We start from the raw sequence: 22,023 nt of genomic DNA on the forward strand, positions 1-22,023 counted from the left end.
CCTGTTCCAGTGTTGGGTGACATGAAGCATGATTCACTGCTATTAGACCTCTCTCCTCTGTCTGGCTGCCGGGGCCTAAAAAAAATCTGACAATGGCCTGTTCCAGTGTTGGGTGACATGAAGCCTGATTCTCTGCTATGACATGAAGCCTGATTCTCTGCTATGGGACCTCTCTCCTCTGTCTGGGTGCCAGGGCCTAAAAATATCTGACAATGGCCTGTTCCAATGGTGGGTGACATGAAGCCTGATTCTCTGCTATGACATGAAGCCTGATTCTCTGCTATGGGACCTCTCTCCTCTGTCTGGGTGCCGGGGCCTAAATATCTAACAATGGCCTGTTCCAGTGTTGGGTGATGTGAAGCCTGATTCTCTGCTATGACATGAAGCCTGATTCTCTGCTATGACATGAAGCCTGATTCTCTGCTATGGGACCTCTCTCCTCTGTCTGGGTGCTGGGGCCTAAAAATATCTGACAATGGCCTGTTCCAGTGGTGGGTGACATGAAGCCTGATTCTATGCTATGGGACCTCTCTCCTCTGTCTGGGTGCCGGGGCCTAAATATCTGACAATGGCCTGTTCCAGTGGTGGATGACGTGAAGCCTGATTTTCTGCTATGACATGAAGCCTGATTCTCTGCTATGACTTGAAGCCTGATTCTCTGCTATGACATGAAGCCTGATTCTCTGCTATGGGACCTCTCTCCTCTGTCTGGGTGCCGGGGCCTAAAAATATCTGACAGTGGCCTGTTCCAGTGGTGGGTGATGTGAAGCCTGATTCTCTGCTATGCCATGAAGCCTGATTCTCTGCTATGGGACCTCTCTCCTCTGTCTGGGTGCTGGGGCCTAAAAATATCTGACAATGGCCTGTTCCAGTGGTGGGTGACATGAAGCCTGATTCTATGCTATGGGACCTCTCTCCTCTGTCTGGGTGCCGGGGCCTAAATATCTGACAATGGCCTGTTCCAGTGGTGGATGACGTGAAGCCTGATTTTCTGCTATGACATGAAGCCTGATTCTCTGCTATGACTTGAAGCCTGATTCTCTGCTATGACATGAAGCCTGATTCTCTGCTATGGGACCTCTCTCCTCTGTCTGGGTGCCGGGGCCTAAATATCTGACAATGGCCTGTTCCAGTGGTGAGTGACGTGAAGCCTGATTCTCTGCTATGACATGAAGCCTGATTCTCTGCTATGACTTGAAGCCTGATTCTCTGCTATGACATGAAGCCTGATTCTCTGCTATGGGACCTCTCTCCTCTGCCTGGGTGCCGGGGCCTAAATATCTGACAATGGCCTGTTCCAGTGGTGGGTGACGTGAAGCCTGATTCTCTGCTATGACATGAAGCCTGATTCTCTGCCATGAGACCTCTCTCCAATTGATATTGGTTAATTTTAATTTATTTTATTTTTATTTTAATTCATTTCCCTATCCACATTTGTTTGCAGGGGATTTACCTACATTTTGCTGCCTTTTGCAGTTCTCTAGGCCTTTCCTGGGCTATTTTACAGCCTTTTTAGTGCTGAAAAGTTCGGGGGTTCCCAATGACTTCAATGGGGTTCGGGGCGAAGTTCGGGTCGAGTTCGGATCCCGAACCCAAACATTTCCGGGAAGTTCGGCCGAACTTCTCAAACCCGAACATCCAGGTGTTCGCTTATCTCTACTGCTGACATTTTTACTTTTTTTGTTATTAATCGAAATTTACCGATATTTTTGCAAAAAAATGAAATTTTTCACTTTCAGTTGTAAAATTTTTCAAATAAAACTATGTTTCTATTTACATTTTTCTCTAAATTTATTGTTCTACATGTCTTTGATAAAAAAAAATGTTTGGGTAAAAAAAAAATGGTTTGGGTAAAAGTTATAGCATTTACAATCTATGGTACAAAAATGTGAATTTCCGCTTTTTGAAGCAGCTCTGACTTTCTGAGCACCTGTCATGTTTCCTGAGGTTCTACAATGCCCAGACAGTAGAAAGACCCCACAAATGACCCCATTTCGGAAAGTAGACACCCTAAGGTATTCGCTGATGGGCATAGTGAGTTCATAGAACTTTTTATTTTTGGTCACAAGTTAGCGGAAAATGATGATTTATTTTTTTCCTTACAAAGTCTCATATTCCACTAACTTGTGACAAAAAATAAAAACTTCCATGAACTCACTATGCCCATCAGGAAACACCTTGGGGTGTCTTCTTTCCAAAATGGGGTCACTTGTGGGGTAGTTATACTGCTGTTGGAATTTTAGGGGCCCTAATGCGTGAGAAGTAGTTTGAAATCAAAATGTGTAAAAAATGCCCTGTGAAATCCTAAAGGTGCTCTTTGGAATGTGGGCCTCTTTGCCCATCTAGGCTGCAAAAAAGTGTCACACATGTGGTATCACCGTACTCAGGAGAAGTTGGGCAATGTGTTTTGGGGTGTCTTTTTACATATACCCATGCTGGGTGAGAGAAATATCTCGGCAAAAGACAACTTTTCCTATTTTTTTATACAAAGTTGGCATTTGACCGAGATATTTATCTCATCCAGCATGGGTATATGTAAAATCAACATCCAAACCCACCTAGCTCGTATGCCCTGGCAAACCCGATTTCTCCATTCACATCAATCGATGTAGATGAATAAATCATTGCCTGGATTTTTTATTAAATTTTTTTCATATACAAAGTTTTTGCCAAAGCATATGAACACCGCGCCCCTCTGTTCATATGTTCAAACATATCTTTTACTGCAGAGGAGAAATCTCGTCTTGCAGCGCCGCATACACTGACTTTTGTGTAATCTGACAGCAGCGCAATGCTTCTGTCAGAATGCACATCAGTGCTGCAGCTCGTTCATCGGTTGGTCCACCTAGAAGGTAAAAAAAAAAAAGAAAAAACCAGGCCGCAACCCAATAAATTTATTAACATTAAGTTTTTATAACATTTGAACGGAACAATAACTTTTATAAACTTTAACTTTTTGAACAGAACATTAACTTTTTTGCTTACCAGTGATTTTTTATTTTTTTTACCTTTATAGGACAAACCTCTCCTTCCCCATGGGACAATGTGCAAAGCGCAAATCGCCCAGAGATGTGGCGAAGTACATTATGCACTTTGTCCCAGGTGTAAGGAGAGGTTTGCAGCAACTGTGAGTGAAAGGGCCCTAATAGCCCTGTGTGCCTGTCCTGTGGAACGCAATCCCTATGCTAAGTGTACCTGTGTGTGGTACTTCCGGAAACACTCCCCTAAGCATAGGGCAGGGTGGTCAGGGCAGTCAGAACAGAAATAGCGGGTGTCACGCCTTATTCCACTCCTGCTACAGACACAACATCTTTTTCGGGGTGACGCTTGGGTTAAGGTACCAGCAACGACACTGGGGAAATGTTGCTCGTGTAGACGGCTCACTACACTGGAGGTTGGGGCCACGGAACCTCCTGGATACAGGAGGTTCTCGATGATCTCTTCCTGAAATTTGAGGAAGGATCCTGTTCTCCCAGCCTTACTGTAGAGAACAAAACTATTATAGGCAGCCAATTTAATTAAATATACAGACACCTTCTTATACCAGCGTCTGGTGCGGCGGGACACTAAATAAGGAGCCAACATCTGGTCATTGAAGTCCACCCCTCCCATGAGCAAATTATAGTCGTGGACTGAGAGGGGCTTTTCAATGACACTGGTTGCTCGTTCTATTTGTATTGTCGTGTCTGTGTGAATGGAGGAGAGCATGTAAACGTCACGCTTGTCTCTCCATTTCACCGCGAGCAGTTCTTCGTTACACAAGGCAGCCCTCTCCCCCCTTGCAAGACAGGTGGTAACGAGCCGTTGGGGGAATCCCCGGCGACTAGGTCGCGCGGTGCCACAGCAGACAATCTGTTCTAGGAAGAAATGCCTGAAGAGGGGCACACGTGTAGAAATTGTCCACATAAAGATGGTACCCCTTGCCAAATGAGGGTGACACCAAGTCCCAGACTGTCTTCCCACTGCTCCCCAGGTAGTCAGGGCAACCGACCGGCTCCAGGGTCTGATCTTTACCCTCATAGATCCGAAATTTGTGGGTATAGCCTGTGGCCCTTTCACAGAGCTTATACAATTTGACCCCATACCGGGCGCGCTTGCTTAGGATGTATTGTTTGAAGCCAAGGCGCCCGGTAAAATGTATAAGGGACTCGTTTATGCAGATGTTTTGCTCAGGGGTATACAAATCTGCAAATTTGGTGTTGAAGTAGTCTATGAGGGGCCAAATTTTGTGGAGCCGGTCAAAAGCTGGGTGGCCTCTGGGACGAGAGGTGCTGTTGTCGCTAAAGTGCAAGAAACGCAGGATGGTCTCAAATCGTGTCCTGGACATGGCAGCAGAACATGGGCATGTGATGAATTGGGTTCGTGGACCAATATGACCGCAATTCATGCTTTTTTGTCAGGCCCATGTTGAGGAGAAGGCCCAGAAAATTTTTAATTTCGGAAACTTGGACGGGTTTCCACCGGAAAGACTGGGCATAAAAGCTTCCCGGGTTGGCGGCTATAAATTGAGTGGCATACCAATTTGTTTCTGCCACGACTAAGTCCAAGAGCTCTGCAGTCAAGAACAGCTCAAAAAATCCCAGTGCCGAACCGATCTGAGCTGTCTCAACCCGAACTCCAGACTGGGCGGTGAAAGGGGGAACTATTGGTGCGGCTGAAGTTGGGGGAACTAATGCACGTGCCACCGTACCAGCTTCAACTGCCCTTCTGGTGCTCGCCACTTCACCATGTTGTACGGCATTGCTGGTACTAGGTCCAGGATGGGCTGCGCTGCTGGTGTATGCCTCACTACATAATCCGACAGCGCCAGCCCCACTCTGCTGCCCTTGAAGCGGATCCTGCGCAACCTGTGGTCTAGCAACACGGGGCCGGGTACGCCTGGTGCTATCAGGGACCTCAACCTCCTCGTCTGAACTTTGGGTCAGACTGCCACTGCTTTCTACAGGTTCATATTCTGACCCGCTAGATTCGTCAGATGAGGGTTCCCATTCCTCATCCAACTGGGTCAGAATCCTGTAGGCCTCTTTAGAAGAATACTCCTTATTTGCCATTTGGTCAACTAAATTTAGGGGGTATTCCCTGAGACTACCCAAGAAAAAAAGCAAGCCTGTCTTACAAATGGGAGGCTAGCGAAGTACCGGAAGCCGCTGCGATTGATAAAAAATATCAAAACAGATTTTTTTTATCGCCGCAGCGCTTGTAAAGTGATTGTGCAGTGATCAAAAAAATAATTTTTTTTGTCACTGCGGCGGGGCGGGCGTGGGTGAATGCACGTGTGGGCGACCGATCAGGCCTGATCGGGCAAACACTGCGTTTTGGGTGGAGGGCGAGCTAAGGTGACACTAACACTATTATAGATCTGACTGTGATCAGTTCTGATCACTTACAGATACTATAAAAGTACAAATGCTGATTAGCAATACGCTAATCAGCGAATCAGTGACTGCGGTGCGGTGGGCTGGGCGCTAACCGACGCTAACTACCTAACAAAGGGGCCTAAACTATCCTAAAACCTAACAGTCAATACCAGTGAAAAAAAAATGACAGTTTACACTGATCACTTTTTTCCCTTTCACTAGGTGATTGACAGGGGCGATCAAGGGGTTAATTGGGGTGATGGGGGGTGATCTGGGGCTAAGTGAAGTGTTTGGTGTGTACTCACAGTGATGTGTGCTCCTCTGCTGGGACCAACCGACGAAAAGGACCAGCAGAGGAGCACAGAAGCCATTTAACACATTATATTTATAAATATAATGTGTTAACTGGCTTGTGATTCGTTTTTTTTAAAATCATCAGCCTGCCAGTGACGATCATTGGCTGGCAGGCTGATGACGAACTTGTCCTTTAACTTTTGCCGGCCCGCTATTCTCATGCGCGAGCCGGCTGTGAGCGTAATCTCGCGTCTCGCGAGATGACACATCAGCGTGTCAAGGAGGAATGAATCGGCCGCCTCCGGAACGCAATCCTGCATTAGGCGGTCCGGAGGCGGTTAATATTCTTATCATGATCGAATGATTCCCCATAAAGATCGCTGAGACATGTTAGGGCCAATTGTTCTTGGAATGATAAATGAAAATATTCGTTTTCAATCCTATTCTCTAAACATGTCTGAGCGATACCCTGTATGGGTTCATTCGTGTCAATATCACTGAAATGTCTAGCAACTGTCAGTTGTCTTATAAACTTATTTATGTCTAACAGGGTAGAAAACAAATCAAAATTGACAGAAGGTACAAAATTTAAACCCAATTTAAGGACTTCAATTTGTTCAGTCGAGAGGACTGTAGCAGACAAATTTATCACATCTAATTGTGCACAATCGACTATCTTTGCTGATGGCGTGTGGACCTGGTTTGTGGCATTTTTATGTTTGCGTCCTGCCCGGTGTATTCGTTTTTTGAAGAAGTTGTCGCAATGTCCTCTTTTTTGTTAGTCTCCATATTGATATTTTTGGATTTTTTGTAATACGATAATTTGGGTTTAGCTCCATATTCTATAGATTGTTGAAGACTCTGTGATGAATCGTGTGAGCCGTCAGAAGTATCGACAGTATCTAACTCAGAGGAAAAGCTCACTCTTGGCGATTTATTTTGTGGCTTTGATTTGTAATTTCGATTGCCTTTATTCGATTTGTTTTTATTTTTAAGAATAGAAATAGGGGTCGAGTAGATATTTTCCCTTCTGCCCCATTTATATACTTGATCATGTTTGTAAATGTCACGGAACCATGAACCAGACGTACAACAAGAGATAAGAGAAAATAAGAAGGCTTTATTGAAAATAAAGCTGTAAAGCAAAAGTCCAAACGGATGGTGAAACCGAGCAGAGTCTTTGCGAAGCCAGAGGTCAGGAACCAGAAGGGTAGTCAGACGAAGCCAGGATCAGGAACCAGCAGGGTAGTCAGACGAAGCCAGGATCAGGAACCAGCAGGGTAGTCAGACGAAGCCAGGATCAGGAACCAGAAGCAGCAGCAGTCTTAGAAGCATGTGAACACAAGAGGACCAAGCAAGGAACTGAAGCCACAGACCTCCTATATATATGAGCTAGGCATCCAGCTCCTCCCAGTGGGAAGGAGGAGCTGCAGGGTGGAAGGCTACAAGAAACCCAGAAACCAAGATGGCCGCCAGCACATGTCAAACGAAGGAGAACAGCAAGAAGGTAAGACCATGACAGTACCTCCCCCTCAAGGGCCCCTCCTCCGCGGAGCACAAAACGGTTTCTGAGGGAAGCGTGCGTGGAAGGCTCGGAGCAAGGCAGGAGCATGGACATCTGCGGAGGGAACCCAGGAACGCTCCTCTGGACCATAACCACGCCAATGGACCAAAAACTGCAACCGACCGCGGACCAGGCGTGAGTCCAGGATATTGCTCACCTCATATTCCTCACGATTGCCCACTTGGACCGGACGAGGCCGAGGAACCGAGGAAGTGAAACGATTACACACCATTGGCTTCAACAGGGAGACATGAAACACGTTGGAGATCCGCATGCCAGGAGGAAGCGCAAGGGCATAGGCTACCGGGTTTACCCTGCGAAGCACTCGGAAGGGACCAACAAAGCCAAGCGCCAGCTTGGGAGTGGGCACTCGAAGGTTGAGGTTGCGGGTGGACAACCATACACGGTCTCCGACCTGGTAGGAAGGAGCAGGCGCTCGTCTGCGATCAGCCTGGAGTCTCTGGCGCTGCGCAGAGACCTCAAGGGACTTCTGGATCTGTACCCAAGAAGCACGTAGGACGGAAAGGTGATCCTCCACAGCCGGAATATCCTGGGGAGAGAATACCTCCGGTAACACGGCAGGTTGGAACCCATAATTGGCCATGAAGGGAGACGTCCCAGAGGAAGAGTTCACCGCCGTGTTCCTGGCAAACTCAGCCCAAGGCAGGAGGTCAACCCAATTGTCTTGGTGATCGGAGACATAGCAACGAAGGAATTGCTCCAAGGCCTGATTGGATCGTTCTGCGGCCCCATTGGACTGAGGGTGGTAGGCCGAGGAGAAGGAGAGATGAATCCCCAACTGGGAGCAAAAGGCGCGCCAGAACCTGGACACAAACTGACTCCCCCGATCCGACACAATCTCCTTGGGCAAACCGTGCAACCGGAGACCTCCCTGGCAAAAATCGTGGCCAACTCTTGTGCAGAGGGTAACTTCTTGAGAGGAACACAGTGGCACATTTTGGAAAACCGATCCACAATCATGAGAATGACCGTATGGCCTCGGGATGCAGGGAGGTCCACAATGAAATCCATCCCCAGGTGTGACCATGGGCGCTCCCCGGTGGCTATGGGTTGCAGAAGGCCCAACGGAAGGTGCCGAGGGGACTTACTCTGGGCACAAACGGAGCATGCCGCTACATATGCGGCGATGTCGGAACGTAGGGAAGGCCACCAGAACAGACGTGAAACAGCCCAGGACAGCTGATTCTTTCCAGGATGCCCCGCGGTCTTGGAGTTATGGTAGGTTCGCAACAACCGAGTGCGCAACTCCTCAGGCACAAAACATCTGCCGTTGGGTCTCCCAGAGGGAGCACCAGATTGAGCCGCCAAAATCTGCTCACCCAGGGGAGAGGTCAGGCTGGTGCGAATGGCGGCCAGGATCTGATTCGGAGGTATGACCGAAGTCGGAATCGACTCCTCCCTGGACAGCTCGGAGTACTGCTGTGATAAGGCATCTGCCCTGATGTTCTTGGAACCGGGTAGGTAGGAGACCACGTAATTAAAACGTGACAAGAACAGAGCCCATCTGGCCTGACGTGGTGTCAATCTCTTGGCCTCAGAAAGGTAAGTCAGATTCTTGTGGTCCGTCAGGATGAGAACCGGAACCACCGAACCCTCGAGCAAGTGCCTCCATTCTTTAAGGGCCTGCACGATGGCCAATAACTCCCTGTCACCAATCTGATAGTTGCACTCCGCGGAAGACAGTTTCCGGGAGTAAAACCCACAAGGAAGAAGAGGACCCTCTGGTGTTCTACGCTGAGACAGAAGGGCGCCTACTCCCGTCTCAGACGCGTCCACCTCGAGGACAAAGGGCAACCCAGGGTTGGGATGCGACAGAATCGGAGCCGACACAAAGGCGGACTTTAGGGCCTCAAAAGCTCGGATGGCCTCGAGCGGCCAGACCTGGGAATTACTGCCCTTCCTGGTCAGATCCGTGAGAGGCTTGGCCAGCATGGAAAAGTCCTTGATGAACTTCCGATAATAATTGGCGAAGCCCAAAAAGCGCTGCAGGGAACGAAGACCACTGGGCTGGGGCCACTGTAAGACAGCCGAAACCTTCTCAGGATCCATGGAGAACCCCTCAGCGGAAATGATGTAACCTAAGAAGGTTACCTGGGATCGGTGAAATTCGCATTTCTCAAGCTTACCGAACAGCTTGTTCTCTCGTAACCGTTGCAACACTCGTCTGACATCCAGAATGTGGGCCTCCATGGATTCAGAATATACCAAGATGTCATCCAAATAGACCACCACACACTGCTGCAACAGGTCACGGAAAACATCGTTGATGAATTCCTGAAAGACTGCGGGCGCATTGCACAGCCCAAAGGGCATAACCAAGGATTCATAATGACCGGTCCTGGTGTTAAACGCGGTCTTCCACTCATCGCCCGCCTTGATCCTTACCAGGTTATATGCCGCCCTCAGGTCGAGTTTGGTAAAGACCGTGGCCCCTTTAAGGCGATCGAACAGCTCGGAAATCAAGGGTATCGGGTAAGCGTTCTTGATCGTGATGCGATTGAGACCCCTGTAATCGATGCAAGGCCTCAACTCACCGCCCTTCTTTTTCACAAAGAAAAATCCAGCCCCTGCCGGGGACGAAGATTTGCGAATGTGTCCGCGTGAAAGCGCCTCCCTCACGTACTCCTCCATGGCCTCATTCTCCGCTACCGACAGTGGATAGACTTTGCCACGAGGAGGAACGGCACCAGATTGTAACTCTATGGCACAATCGTATGGGCGGTGCGGAGGTAGGGCAACCGCGCGCACCTTATCGAATACATCCCGGTACTCCTCGTATTCAGGAGGCAACAGAGAGTCCGAGGAAGTACACAGCAACTTGACAGACCCATGGATGCAACTAGCCCCACACTGCGGTGACCACGATAGGATGTCGACCGATCTCCAATCAAAAGTCGGATTATGCTTCTGGAGCCAGGGGTACCCCAAGACCACCGAGTAGTGTGGAGACGAAATAACCTGGAGGCAGACCGACTCTCTGTGAACGGCACCAATGGCTATCCCCACTGGAAGGGTCTCATGAGTCACGTGTGGCGGCAGAAGGGGTCTGCCGTCTATCGCCTCAAGAGCCAGTGGGGAACCTCGAGCCTGCAGAGGAATGGAATTGGCGGCAGCGAACACACTATCAATGAACAAACCACCAGCACCAGAGTCCACCAATGCCTGGGTCGTCACCGAGCCCCCGACCCAGGAGAGGACAACAGTGATCAGTGGTTTGTCAACACGGGAAACCGGGGACGAGGAGACTCCACCCAAGATCTGCCCCCGACAGGATCTCAGGTACGAGCGTTTTCCCGGACGGTTCGGACATGCCAACCGAAAATGCCCACCGAGACCACAGTACATGCATCGGCCCTCGCGTCTCCGGAGTGCCCTCTCCCCCTCGGACAGGCGAGCAAACCCCAGCTGCATGGGTTCACCCCCAGACAAGTCATCCCCAGGAGGCGTGGGAGGAGAGGGAGGCACGGGTGGGACAGCAAACGTAGGCACCAATCTGTTAGAAGACCTCCGCAGGTTCTCCTTAAAGGAAGGTCTCTCCCTGAGTCTGGTGTCAATCAAGATCAGGAAAGAAATAAGAGACTCGAGCTCAACTGGTAGGTCCTTAGCTGCAACCTCATCCTTCAAGGCATCCGAGAGACCATGAGAGAAAGCAGCGACCAGAGCCTCATTATTCCAGCCCACCTCTGCTGCCAGGGTACGAAACTCAATGGCGTATTCAGCTACGGATCGTGAACCCTGTCTGATGGACATAAGGAGCTTCGCAGCAGAGGCAGCACGAGCCAGCACATCGAATACCTTCCAAAGAGAAGCAACAAAACCGGAAAACTCGGCAACCACCGGATTGTTGTTCTCCCATAAAGGGCTGGCCCAGGCCAAGGCCTTGTCCGAGAGCAGCGAGATCAAGAAGCCCACCTTTGATCTCTCAGTGGGAAAGGCATGTGGCAGCAACTCGAAATAAATGCCCACCTGGTTAGGGAAACCTCGGCACTGAGTTGGCTCTCCCCCAAAGCGCTGTGGAAGAGGGGCAGAACCGGTCATACCCCGAAACACCGCAGGCGCAACAACAGGTGTCGGGGTAGACTCTGGCGCAACAACCGGAGCGGCAGTAGGAGCGAGCCCAGGAGCGACAACCGACCCATCGGCAACGGGAGCGAAATGAGCCGTGCGTTCAAGCAGGGTTTGCAACGCCACAGCGAACCGACCCAACAGGTGATCCTGCTGATCAAGTCTGGCAACCAGCGTGGGTAGCGAGGATGGCCCTGTACCGTCAGAATTCATGGCTTGGTCCTAATGTCACGGAACCATGAACCAGACGTACAACAAGAGATAAGAGAAAATAAGAAGGCTTTATTGAAAATAAAGCTGTAAAGCAAAAGTCCAAACGGATGGTGAAACCGAGCAGAGTCTTTGCGAAGCCAGAGGTCAGGAACCAGAAGGGTAGTCAGACGAAGCCAGGATCAGGAACCAGCAGGGTAGTCAGACGAAGCCAGGATCAGGAACCAGCAGGGTAGTCAGACGAAGCCAGGATCAGGAACCAGAAGCAGCAGCAGTCTTAGAAGCATGTGAACACAAGAGGACCAAGCAAGGAACTGAAGCCACAGACCTCCTATATATATGAGCTAGGCATCCAGCTCCTCCCAGTGGGAAGGAGGAGCCGCAGGGTGGAAGGCTACAAGAAACCCAGAAACCAAGATGGCCACCAGCACATGTCAAACGAAGGAGAACAGCAAGAAGGTAAGACCATGACAGTAATCATAGAGATCTCTTTGAAATTTTTTGTGTTTAATATCTGTGATATATTCTTCCATTTGGTGTATAGTATTCAACATTTCTGTTTGTAGACTTTCGAAATCAGCACTGGATTCAAAGGGTTTTAGAGACGATTTACAAAGCTCGATTTCATCCTTCAGTTGTAGCAGTTTTTCACTTTCACATTTTACTATGAGTGACATAAGTTGTAGCGAACAATTTGAGAGTAGCTGGTTCCATTGTGTTATAAAATCGGCCAAATAGATCGTTGTAGGATTTTTTTTAATCCTGAGGCCTCTGGGAATCATGGACTTTTGTAGATATTTGACCAAGGTGGTGTGATCCCACCATAATCTTGTTTCCTGTGATAATAACTTTTCCAATTCAGACATCTTGTTTTTCACATCATAGACATCTTGTATTTGCTTATCACTTTCAGAAGAAACTAGGTCAGCTTTAGACATTCGGTCCGGTAATAGAGAAAAGGCCATTGTAAAACAAGTTGCATAACACTTAACGTGGGTTTTAGGTCCTCACAGCCAATGTGCTGTGTTGCCTGATACGATTAGCTTTTCAACCATCAGGTGTAAGGGTGAGTCACGGATATACACCAGCGGTGTGAATATGCACAAAGAAAAGTCCAGCTCACCCAATTATCCAAACACCCGCGTGCACGGAAAAGGTTGGTGAGCCTGTATATCCTTGATATGAAAACAAATGAAGTTCCAGCACTCACGATTTTTGGTAGCTAAAATCTTCATCTTTTATTCAGGCAGTAGACAAAATAGACAGGACATCCACCCACAAGTGTAGCAACCTGGACTTTTCTTTGTGCCTCTTCTATTGTATCAAATACTTATTTCATGCAATAAAATGCAAATAATTTAAAAAAATCATACATCTGAATTTTTTAAATTTTTTTTTAGATTTTGTCTCTCATAGTTGAAGTGTACCAACAGTAAAAATTACAGACCTCTCCATTCTTTTTTAGGTGGGAAAACGTACAAAATTGCCAGTGCATCAAATACTTATTTACCCCACTGTTTATATTTTGCATTCGTAAAGTCTTCATAGTAGACTTTTCACCTTTTCACATTTTGTTATGTTATGGCCTTGTGTTAAAATAAAACAATCTTCAAGTTTTCCCCATCATTCTGCACTGATTACCCCTTAATAAAAAGAAAACAGAATTTTAGAAATGTTTGAATATTTATTAAAAAAAAGGAAAATTTTTTGAGTGTATATAAATATTCAAACCCTTTGCTATGACACTTGAAATTGAGCTCTAGGGGCCTTCCTTTTCTCTTGAGCACCTTGATTAGATTCCGACTGTAGTAAATTTAGTGACTGAACATGATTTGGAAAGATACACCTTACAGCACCTTACAATGAATATCAGGGCAAAAATGAATCCATGAGGAGGAAAGAACTGTTTGTAGAGTCCGGAGACGTGATTTTGTGGAGTCACAGAACTGGAGAATGGTACACAAAAAATTCTGCTGCACTGGAAGTTCATAAGAGCACAGCGGCCGCCAAAGTTATTAAATGGAGGAAGTTTTGAACAACCCAGACACTTTATAAAGCTGGTCATTCCATCAAACTAATTAATCAAAGATCCTGTGTGTAAATGGAAGAAACTTATACTGCAGCATTCCACCAATATGGGCTTTATGGCAGAGTGGCCTGAAAGAAGACTCTCCTCAATAAATGACACATTAAAGTTTGTAAAAAGTCCTAAAGGACTCTGAGAAACAAGATTCTCTGGTCTGATGAAACCAAAATTAAACGTTTGGAGGAAACCAGGCACTTCCCAATATAATTACGGTGAAGTATGTTGGTGACAGCGCCTGAGACAAGGAGACTGGTCAGAGTTGAGGGAAAGCAAAGTACAGAGATATTTTTTAAGAAAACCTGATTTAGTGTGCTCTAGCTCTCAGACTGGACCGACTGTTTACATTCTAACAAGACAATGACCCTAAGCACACAGCCAAGACAACACAGGAGTGGCTTAGAGACAACTCTGTGAATATCCTTGAAGAACCCAGCCAGTGCCCTGACTTGAACCCAACTTAATATCTCTGGACAGACCTGAAAATGGCTGTAGACCGACGGTCCCCATCGAACCTGAGCTTGAGAGAGTCTATAGAGAAGAAAATCCCCAAATCCAGGTGTGCAAACCTTGTGGCATCATGCCATCATATCATGTAATAGCTGCCAAAGGTACTTTTAACTAAGTACTGAGTAAATGGTTATGTTAATGCAATATTTAAAATACACTGAACAAAAATATAAACGCAACACTTTTGGTTTTGCTCCCATTTTGCATGAGCTGAACTCAAAGATTTCAAACAATTTCTACATACACAAAAGACCCATTACTCTCAAATATTGTTAAAAAATCTGTCTAAAGCTGTGTTAGTGAGCACTTCTCCTTTGCCGAGATAATCCATCCCTCCTCACAGGTATGGCATATCAAGGTGCTGATTAGACAGCATGAATATTGTACAGGTGTGCCTTAGACTGACAACAATATAAGCCACTCTGAAATGTGCACAGTTTTGCCTTACTAGGGGGGCAGAAAACCAGTCAGTATCTGGCGTGGCCACCATTTGCCTCACGCAGTGCAACACATCTCCATCGCATAGAGTTGATCAGGTTGTTGATTGTGGCTTGTTGAATGTTGGTCCACTCCTCTTCAGTAGCCGTGTAAAGTTGCAGAATAGTGGCAGGAATTGGAACACGCTGTCACCCATTGAGCATCCCAAACATGCTCAATGGGTGACATGTCCGGTGAATATGCTGGCCATGCAAGAACTGGGATGTTTTCAGCTTCCAGGAATTGTGTACAGATCCTTGCAATATGGGGCCATGCATTATCATGCTGCAACATGAGGTGATGGTCATGGATGAATGGCACAACAATGGGCCTCAGGGTCTCATCACGGTATCTCTGTGCATTCAAAATTCTATCAATAAAATGCACCTGTGTTCATTGTCCATAACATACTCCTGCCCATACCATAATCCCACCGCCACCATGGGCCACTCGATCCACAACGTTGACATCAGAAAACCGCTCACCAACATGATGCCACACAAGCTGTCTGCCATCTGCCCTGAACAGTGAAAACCGAGACTCATCCGTGATCAGAACGCCTCTCCAACGTGCAAGACACCATCGAATGTGAGCATTTGCCCACTCAAGTCGGTTATGATGACGAACTGCAGTCAGGTCCAGACCCCCATGAGGACGCCGAGCATACAGATGATCTTCCTTAAGACGGTTTCTGACAGTTTATGCAGAAATTCTTTGGTTATGCAAACCGATTGTTGCTGCAGCTGTCCGGATGGCTGGTCTCAGACGATCATGGAGGTGAACATGCTGGATGTGGAGGTCCTGGGCTGGTGTGGCTACACGTGGTCTGCGGTTGTGAGGCCGGTTGGATGTACTGCCTAATTCTCTGAATGCCTTTGGAGACGGCTTCTGGTAGAGAAATTAAGATTTATTGCACGGGCAACAGCTCTGGTAGACATTCCTGCAGTCAGCATGCAAATTGTACGCTCCCTAAAACGTTGCGACATCTGTGGCATTGTGTTGTGTGATCAAACTGCACATTTCAGAGTGGCCTTTTATTGTGGGCAGTCTAAGGCACACCTGTGCAATATTCATGCTGTCTAATCAGCACCTTGATATGCTACACCTGTGAGGTGGGATGAATTATCTCGGCAAAGGAGAAGTGCTCAATAACACAGATTTAGAAAGATTTGTGAACAATATTTGAGAGTAATGGGTCTTTTGTGTATGTCGAACATGTTTCAGATCTTTGAGTTCAGCTCATTCAAAACCAAAAGTGTTGCGTTTAAATTTTTGTTCAGTGTAAATTAGCAAACATTTTGAACATAATGAAATGAGGAAAAAGTGAAAGGGTCTGAAGACTTTACCAATGTACCCTATGTATATAGTAGTACATCATGATATCAGACTACCTTTAACATCTTGCAGAAATTGTAAGACAACTCCTTTAATCAAGGAACAAACCCTTTAAGGAAATAACATATTTATGCAGTTGTTTGTATGAAATTATGTCAACTGACAAATCATAGGCAGATGTGACAGTTCACTACAGTCATACAGTCATGCAAGCCACATGTAATATTCAGCACTTCGCTAATCAAGTGTAATTCTACCTTACCACTCATTTTGCTTTACCTGTCTACCAACTTTCAGCTTACAAACTTCAAAGTCAACTTTAAACATTGCACCTCTCTCTGGCCATTGCATTTTGATTGATGAAATACTGTTGTCCTAAAAGACTGTCAGGCAGAGCAAACACATTGAGTTATCAAGGCTGTAGCTGAAAAGTGAAGATCTAGGATATTGGTGCAGCCACTTATGTCACATATTTCTTTATCATGCTAGACTTATCAGAGGTAAATGTGCATAACTGAATAAGCATAACCAGATAAGAACATACTGATATACTGTAGAAATATTAATACAGTACCTATTAGAAAAGTTCTACTTCCTATTCCAAATCTTAGTTGTGATGTTGCACAGGATAGAGAAGATCCATTCATATGTTAGCATTTCTAAATATAAATTGGAGTAAGGAAAAGTAATGCGCAAATGTACAACTTGAATTTTGCTTCTCATTTCTAGACATTCCAGTAACAGTGACAGAGTATGGAAATCTTCAAAAAGCAGATGGCCCAAATGAAAACTGTCCAGATCCAAGTCCTCCAAATTGGAGTGATTGTTCTGCGGAGAATGTAACTATATTCTTATATTTAGCTTTGTTAAGAAAAAGCATTAGGAATAAATTATTTGATTATGTATACTTTTATCTGCAGTATATGTATGGTTGTCCATTAAGGCTTCTCTCTTATCTAAGTCGGATATTCCATATTTCTGTTTTATTAGAGGAACAGAAAAATGGAATACAAGCCAAAAACACACCACCAATGCATTTTTCACAAAATCTGCAATGTAGGGTCCTAACCAGCAATTTCTTGAAATTTGCTGTGGGTCTGTGCTCCAACTGGCCTGGAAATTGGTGTATGCCACTATGAGGTCTCCTAGGGCTCATACTATTTTTTAAAATGTATTTCTCTCTTTTTTTTCCCCTTCTTTCCTCATTTCAATTTATTGTATGCAAAAAGAGCACTAGTAAATAATGTTGGAGTGGCAATGACATAAATGGCTATGGGTAAATACATGGTTGATGCTTTTAAAAATAAAACATTTTAATATTGTCCCTTACCGGGGGCAGATGCCTGCTGGTGTTTAGACACACAGTAGTTTTGGCAAAAACAGTGGCTTGTTCTGAACAAGCAGTCCAATATGTCTGTCAGGTTTATACACACCATAATATCGGAAGAAGCAGTGGCATCTTCTGAACAAAGGGTCCAAACTATACACTGTTATTGTGTCACGATGGGGAGTGGGGGAAACTCCCCACCGTATTATAAGAGCTGTTACTAAGCCATTTAATAGGAAAAGGGAGCAGGTCACCTCCTACAGCTGCCCTAATCCGGACCCTGATTTCCTGACCGTATGAGCGCCCCTAAAGGTGGGAGGGCTCACACACTCGAACCTGGATCCTGCTGACCCTAATGGTCCCTTGCATAGAGGTCAGGGATAGGAGACAACCGGTTCCTCAAGGAAACAGACGAACTGGAGTCTCCAGCGGCCTAGTAAGATAAGAGAAAAAGATAGAATCAGCAGCAACTGAACGGCAGGTAAGCACCTGGAGAAACAACAGCACACCAGAACATCAAACACTTACCTGCCGCAGCAAAGATGATAAAACAACACCAAAACAACCTGGACCCCATGCAGACACCGATGCAAGGTGGCTCCAGGCAAGGCTGCTAATATCTTTAGGTTCACCCCTCCTGGAGACCAATGGGGCCCCCTTCCGGAGGCAACAACAGACATGGGAAAATGTCAATCATCCATGCAGATCACAACACCAAACCGACCAGACATGGAACACCAGACATAAAGAACTAAACAACAACATAAACCACACCAAACAACGTAACAGGTGAGGAGGGGAAAGGAGACTAAGGGTGATAAACGATGTCCAACTAGGATGCCCTCACACTGGAAAGGTGACAAATCCAAAAAAGAGAAGAGCTCCTACACATATACAGGCAAACAACCATCTGACCTTCAGGCTCACAACACAGTATAAGAAGAGCCAGAGGCCACACCCAGCTCCACCAAGAACACAACTTAACCCCGAACACACCAGGATGGGAAGGAACACAAAACGTAAGTGTCAAAACATGCAAAACAACATGTTGCCACTGCCAAAAAGCATGCACGGCAAAAGTGTCATGGTCCACTACACCAGACCATGACACAGCCGTGACACTCCCTCCCCTCAAAGTCCTCCCCAAAAAATAACGGGGGGAAAAAAAGTGCAGATTCGGTGGCACGTCCCTCAAAACTGCCGCCAGCATGCCAGGACCAGCCAGTCAACAAGCAGTAAGGAGAAACCATACTGATCACCGCGTCCATCTCAGACTCAGTTCACACTCTGGGCAGCTACCAGCAAGCATTCCCAATCAGCATACAGCCAGTACACCTCCTATAGCATCGCTATACCTCGCCCTAACTCCTAACCGTATGAGCAGATTTGAATGGTAGGACGGCTCATACCCTGGATACCTAAGGCCCTGAGAAACCCTCACAAAGGAGCTAAAGAGAGGCACCCTGTTCTTCCAGGACACGGAAGAACAGGAGTCTCAAAAGGCCTAGAAGCAGGGAAAGGAAAAGACCATATGCAGCAACTGGATCGGCAGGTAAGAACACCAGAAAACACACTTACCTGCCAGTGCCACCACGACTGGAACCCGCGCATACATACAGGAGCCCACACACCAAACCGGGCACCATACAAACAACACATACAGGAAACCAGCTAACCAGTAACTGCCTGGACCCGCATGCAGCAAGATGCACGGTGGCCCCGGGCAGCACAGCATACAGACTATTGGTTCCCCCCTCCGGGAAACCAGCCCCCTTCCGGAGGAAGACAACAAACAGGGGAAATGTCAAGCAACCATGCTGGAAGATATCACCAAACATACCAGACATTGAACACCAAGTTAGACATTACAGCACACCAAATAATAACCCCACACCAAACATACAACAAATGTAAGGGAGGGAAGACATTGCTGGAGACCTCGATGTCCCACTAGGAGGCCCTCACTCTGGGAGTTGAAACATGAAGACCAGGAGCATAACTCCAGCACACACCATGGCTGGAGTACCACTGACTCCTGGCCTCTAGCCACAGGTAAGTTGAAGCACCTAGTGACCACACCCAACAAGGTGGTTAACACCTCGAGCACCGGACAGAGGAGGAAACAACTTAAAGGGGAAGTGCACACATCAGCATAAAAAGCCACACGTTTCCACAGGCAAAAACATGCAAGGCAACCATGTCACGGCACACACAACAATAAAGTCCATGACACTGCCCCCGCATGCTGAAACAGCAACACTTTTGCCACAGGCAACAGAAAGTGTGGCAAATGTGTCACAGCACACACCAAAGGCCATGACATATTGACACTCTAAAATATGCCTATTTAAGTCTTTGTACACTTATAAAATGTAGAAAAAATTAAACAGATTTTGGGGAGAAATCAGGGACAATTGGATGTCCCCTGGGTGTGACAAAATATGTTATTCTTTGCTAGTCTGAATTTTAATGGTGAAATGGCGGGCACCCTTTTGAGTAATTCAACAGAATCAAATACCTCAAAACTTCAGATTAGGGGATATTTAACTGCTGGGGGATGTTCAAACATTAGAACCCCAATGATTGTGAGAATGGGGGGAGGGGGAGTCACGTTCCTCTCTCCTAATGGAGTGGAAGGTCAAGCATGCACCCAGCCTCTCTACTTTTTTGGGACTGCTGGAGAAAGTGCTCTGATACAGCCCTCAAGAATCTCCAGCATTTCTATAGAGAATGAATGGAGCAGCATGGAGCATGCTCCATTAGGATAAGGGAACAGAACTCCATTTTCTGGATTGATGTGGGTTCCATCAGCCCGACACCATATATATCCATTTCATACATTTTGAGTTTTGACTGATCCGGTTAACATTCTGGAATGACATTATTATTTTGATCTAATGCATGTATGTACTATTGACCAGAGTCAGTCAATTAACTAACATGACTCTCTTTGAATTTGCCTCTTACACAGTTATGAATTTGTGTTTTCCATTGCATTGCTTTTATCTTTTAGGAGACCATATGTGAAGTTGTACTGAAATCTGAAAGTTTTGAAATCTGTCACGACATCATTGATGTTGAGCCATACATTGAAGCTTGTAGGCAAGATTTATGTCGATGTGAGGTAGATGACAAGACATCCTGTATTTGTACAACTGTTGCCCAGTATTCCCACCAGTGCATTCTTCATAAAGGACAGCCACAAAACTGGAGAACTTCGGATTTTTGTTGTAGGTTTACAAAATATACTTTAGAATAGTGAAGTCCTCATCAGAGGTTACAGTCATTAGTATTTTAAGCTCATGTGTATGAAAGTTGTACAGCCTAATACCCATAAAAGTTGATAGGTCCTTCTATGGCTCCCTAAGCATCTGATGTTGTACTCTTTACATACAGTATAAACCAGCGGTGGCGAACCTATGGCGCGGGTTCCAAAGGCAGCACTCAGAGCCATCTCTGTGGGCAGCTGCACCGTGGAAAAAGTCTATGGTGTACCAATATGCCTTAGACTGTTCCCGCCATTCATTGGCACAGTTGTAGTGGGTGCAATGACAGAGAGCTGCTAATAGCGCCGCCCCCATATTTGTACCCCTTAAATGCCGTGTTCATACATGATCGCGGCATCTGAGTGTAAAAACTGTGTAAAATCAGCAATAAAAAATAAATAAAATCAAACTTACCTCCTTCATTTGCTTGCCAAGGGCCACCAGTCTCCATCTTGATTGAAGATTTTGGCCGAAATCCTGTGCGTGGTGATGTATGGCGCCGCGCAAGATTTTGCTCCAGATCTTCAAGCAAGATGGCGGCAGCCGGCCCCTTGCGAACAAATGGAGGCGGTTAGTTTGATAAAAAAAATAATTTTATTGCTCATTTTACACAGTTTGTAAACTCAGATGCCACGATCATGTATGAACGCGGCATTTAAGGGGTACAATGATGGGGGCGGCGCTATAGCAGCTCTCTGTCATTGCACCTGCTACTTATGAAGTAATTACGAATTCGTCACAAAGCAAATTTTTTTTAAAAAATTGGCGAATCAGCCGAATCGAACTTTTCAATTATTTGCTTATCTCTAATTATGACCAGGACAAGTTTTTAGGTGCCCGCCTAATGTAGCATGTTACTTTGTTCTCTTCTAGACAGATCTTGTCCACCTGATATGATATTTAAGGAGTGTGGCTCACCCTGTATGAACAGCTGTTCTGATCCAGAAAGGCAACTTATTTGTGATGAACATTGTGTGGAAGGCTGCTTTTGTTCAAATGGTTAGTGACCGCTCCTTAAAATAGGAATCTCTAAAAATATAATCTAATATTCTACCTGAATCATCTTATAGAGTGATGATATCACTATTAGTGTTGAGGGAGCACCAAAGTGCTTGTGTGCTCTAGTAGAAACCCTTTGCGATTCTCGGGTGTTCTACCGGTCACCTAAGGGGAGGGTGTCGGGACTCTAGTTCGGCTTAGGAGTACCTGCTCTGACTCCATATATAGCTATGTCCATATATGGAGTCAGTGCTTTCGGACACGCCAGTGTATTTAAATCAAATCTAGCCTGAATTTCAGAAAAGTTTCTGCTGGGATTCAAACACACAACCTTCAGTATTAGAGGCAAGGCACTTAACCACTCAGCTATAATAGCTGCATAGCCAGTTACTTTAACCTCTTAAGGACACAGAGTGTACAGGTACACCCTGATATCCTGGTACTTAAGGGCGCAAGCAGTTTTTTTTTTTTTTTTCTGCGTACGCTGACTGTGGCCGGCATTCTTAGCGGCCGGC

General features: G+C 46.2%; 1 protein-coding gene across 1 annotated transcript in view; it reads left to right on the plus strand.

Annotated features, from left to right (window-relative positions):
- The first annotated feature begins 14,174 nt into the window (after positions 1 to 14,174).
- The window catches only part of LOC120980018 (mucin-5AC-like), a 139,262-nt gene continuing 131,413 nt past the window's right edge, over positions 14,175 to 22,023 (plus strand). Inside the window, exons 1-3 of the mRNA XM_040408883.1 lie at positions 14,175 to 14,205; positions 16,646 to 16,755; positions 20,257 to 20,362. Of these exons, the coding sequence (XP_040264817.1) occupies positions 14,175 to 14,205; positions 16,646 to 16,755; positions 20,257 to 20,362 (247 nt within the window). The remainder of the gene's footprint in view (positions 14,206 to 16,645; positions 16,756 to 20,256; positions 20,363 to 22,023) is intronic.

The sequence above is a fragment of the Bufo bufo genome, chromosome 10 (assembly GCF_905171765.1).
Source record: "Bufo bufo chromosome 10, aBufBuf1.1, whole genome shotgun sequence".
In the NCBI taxonomy this organism is placed as follows: Eukaryota; Metazoa; Chordata; class Amphibia; order Anura; family Bufonidae; genus Bufo; species Bufo bufo.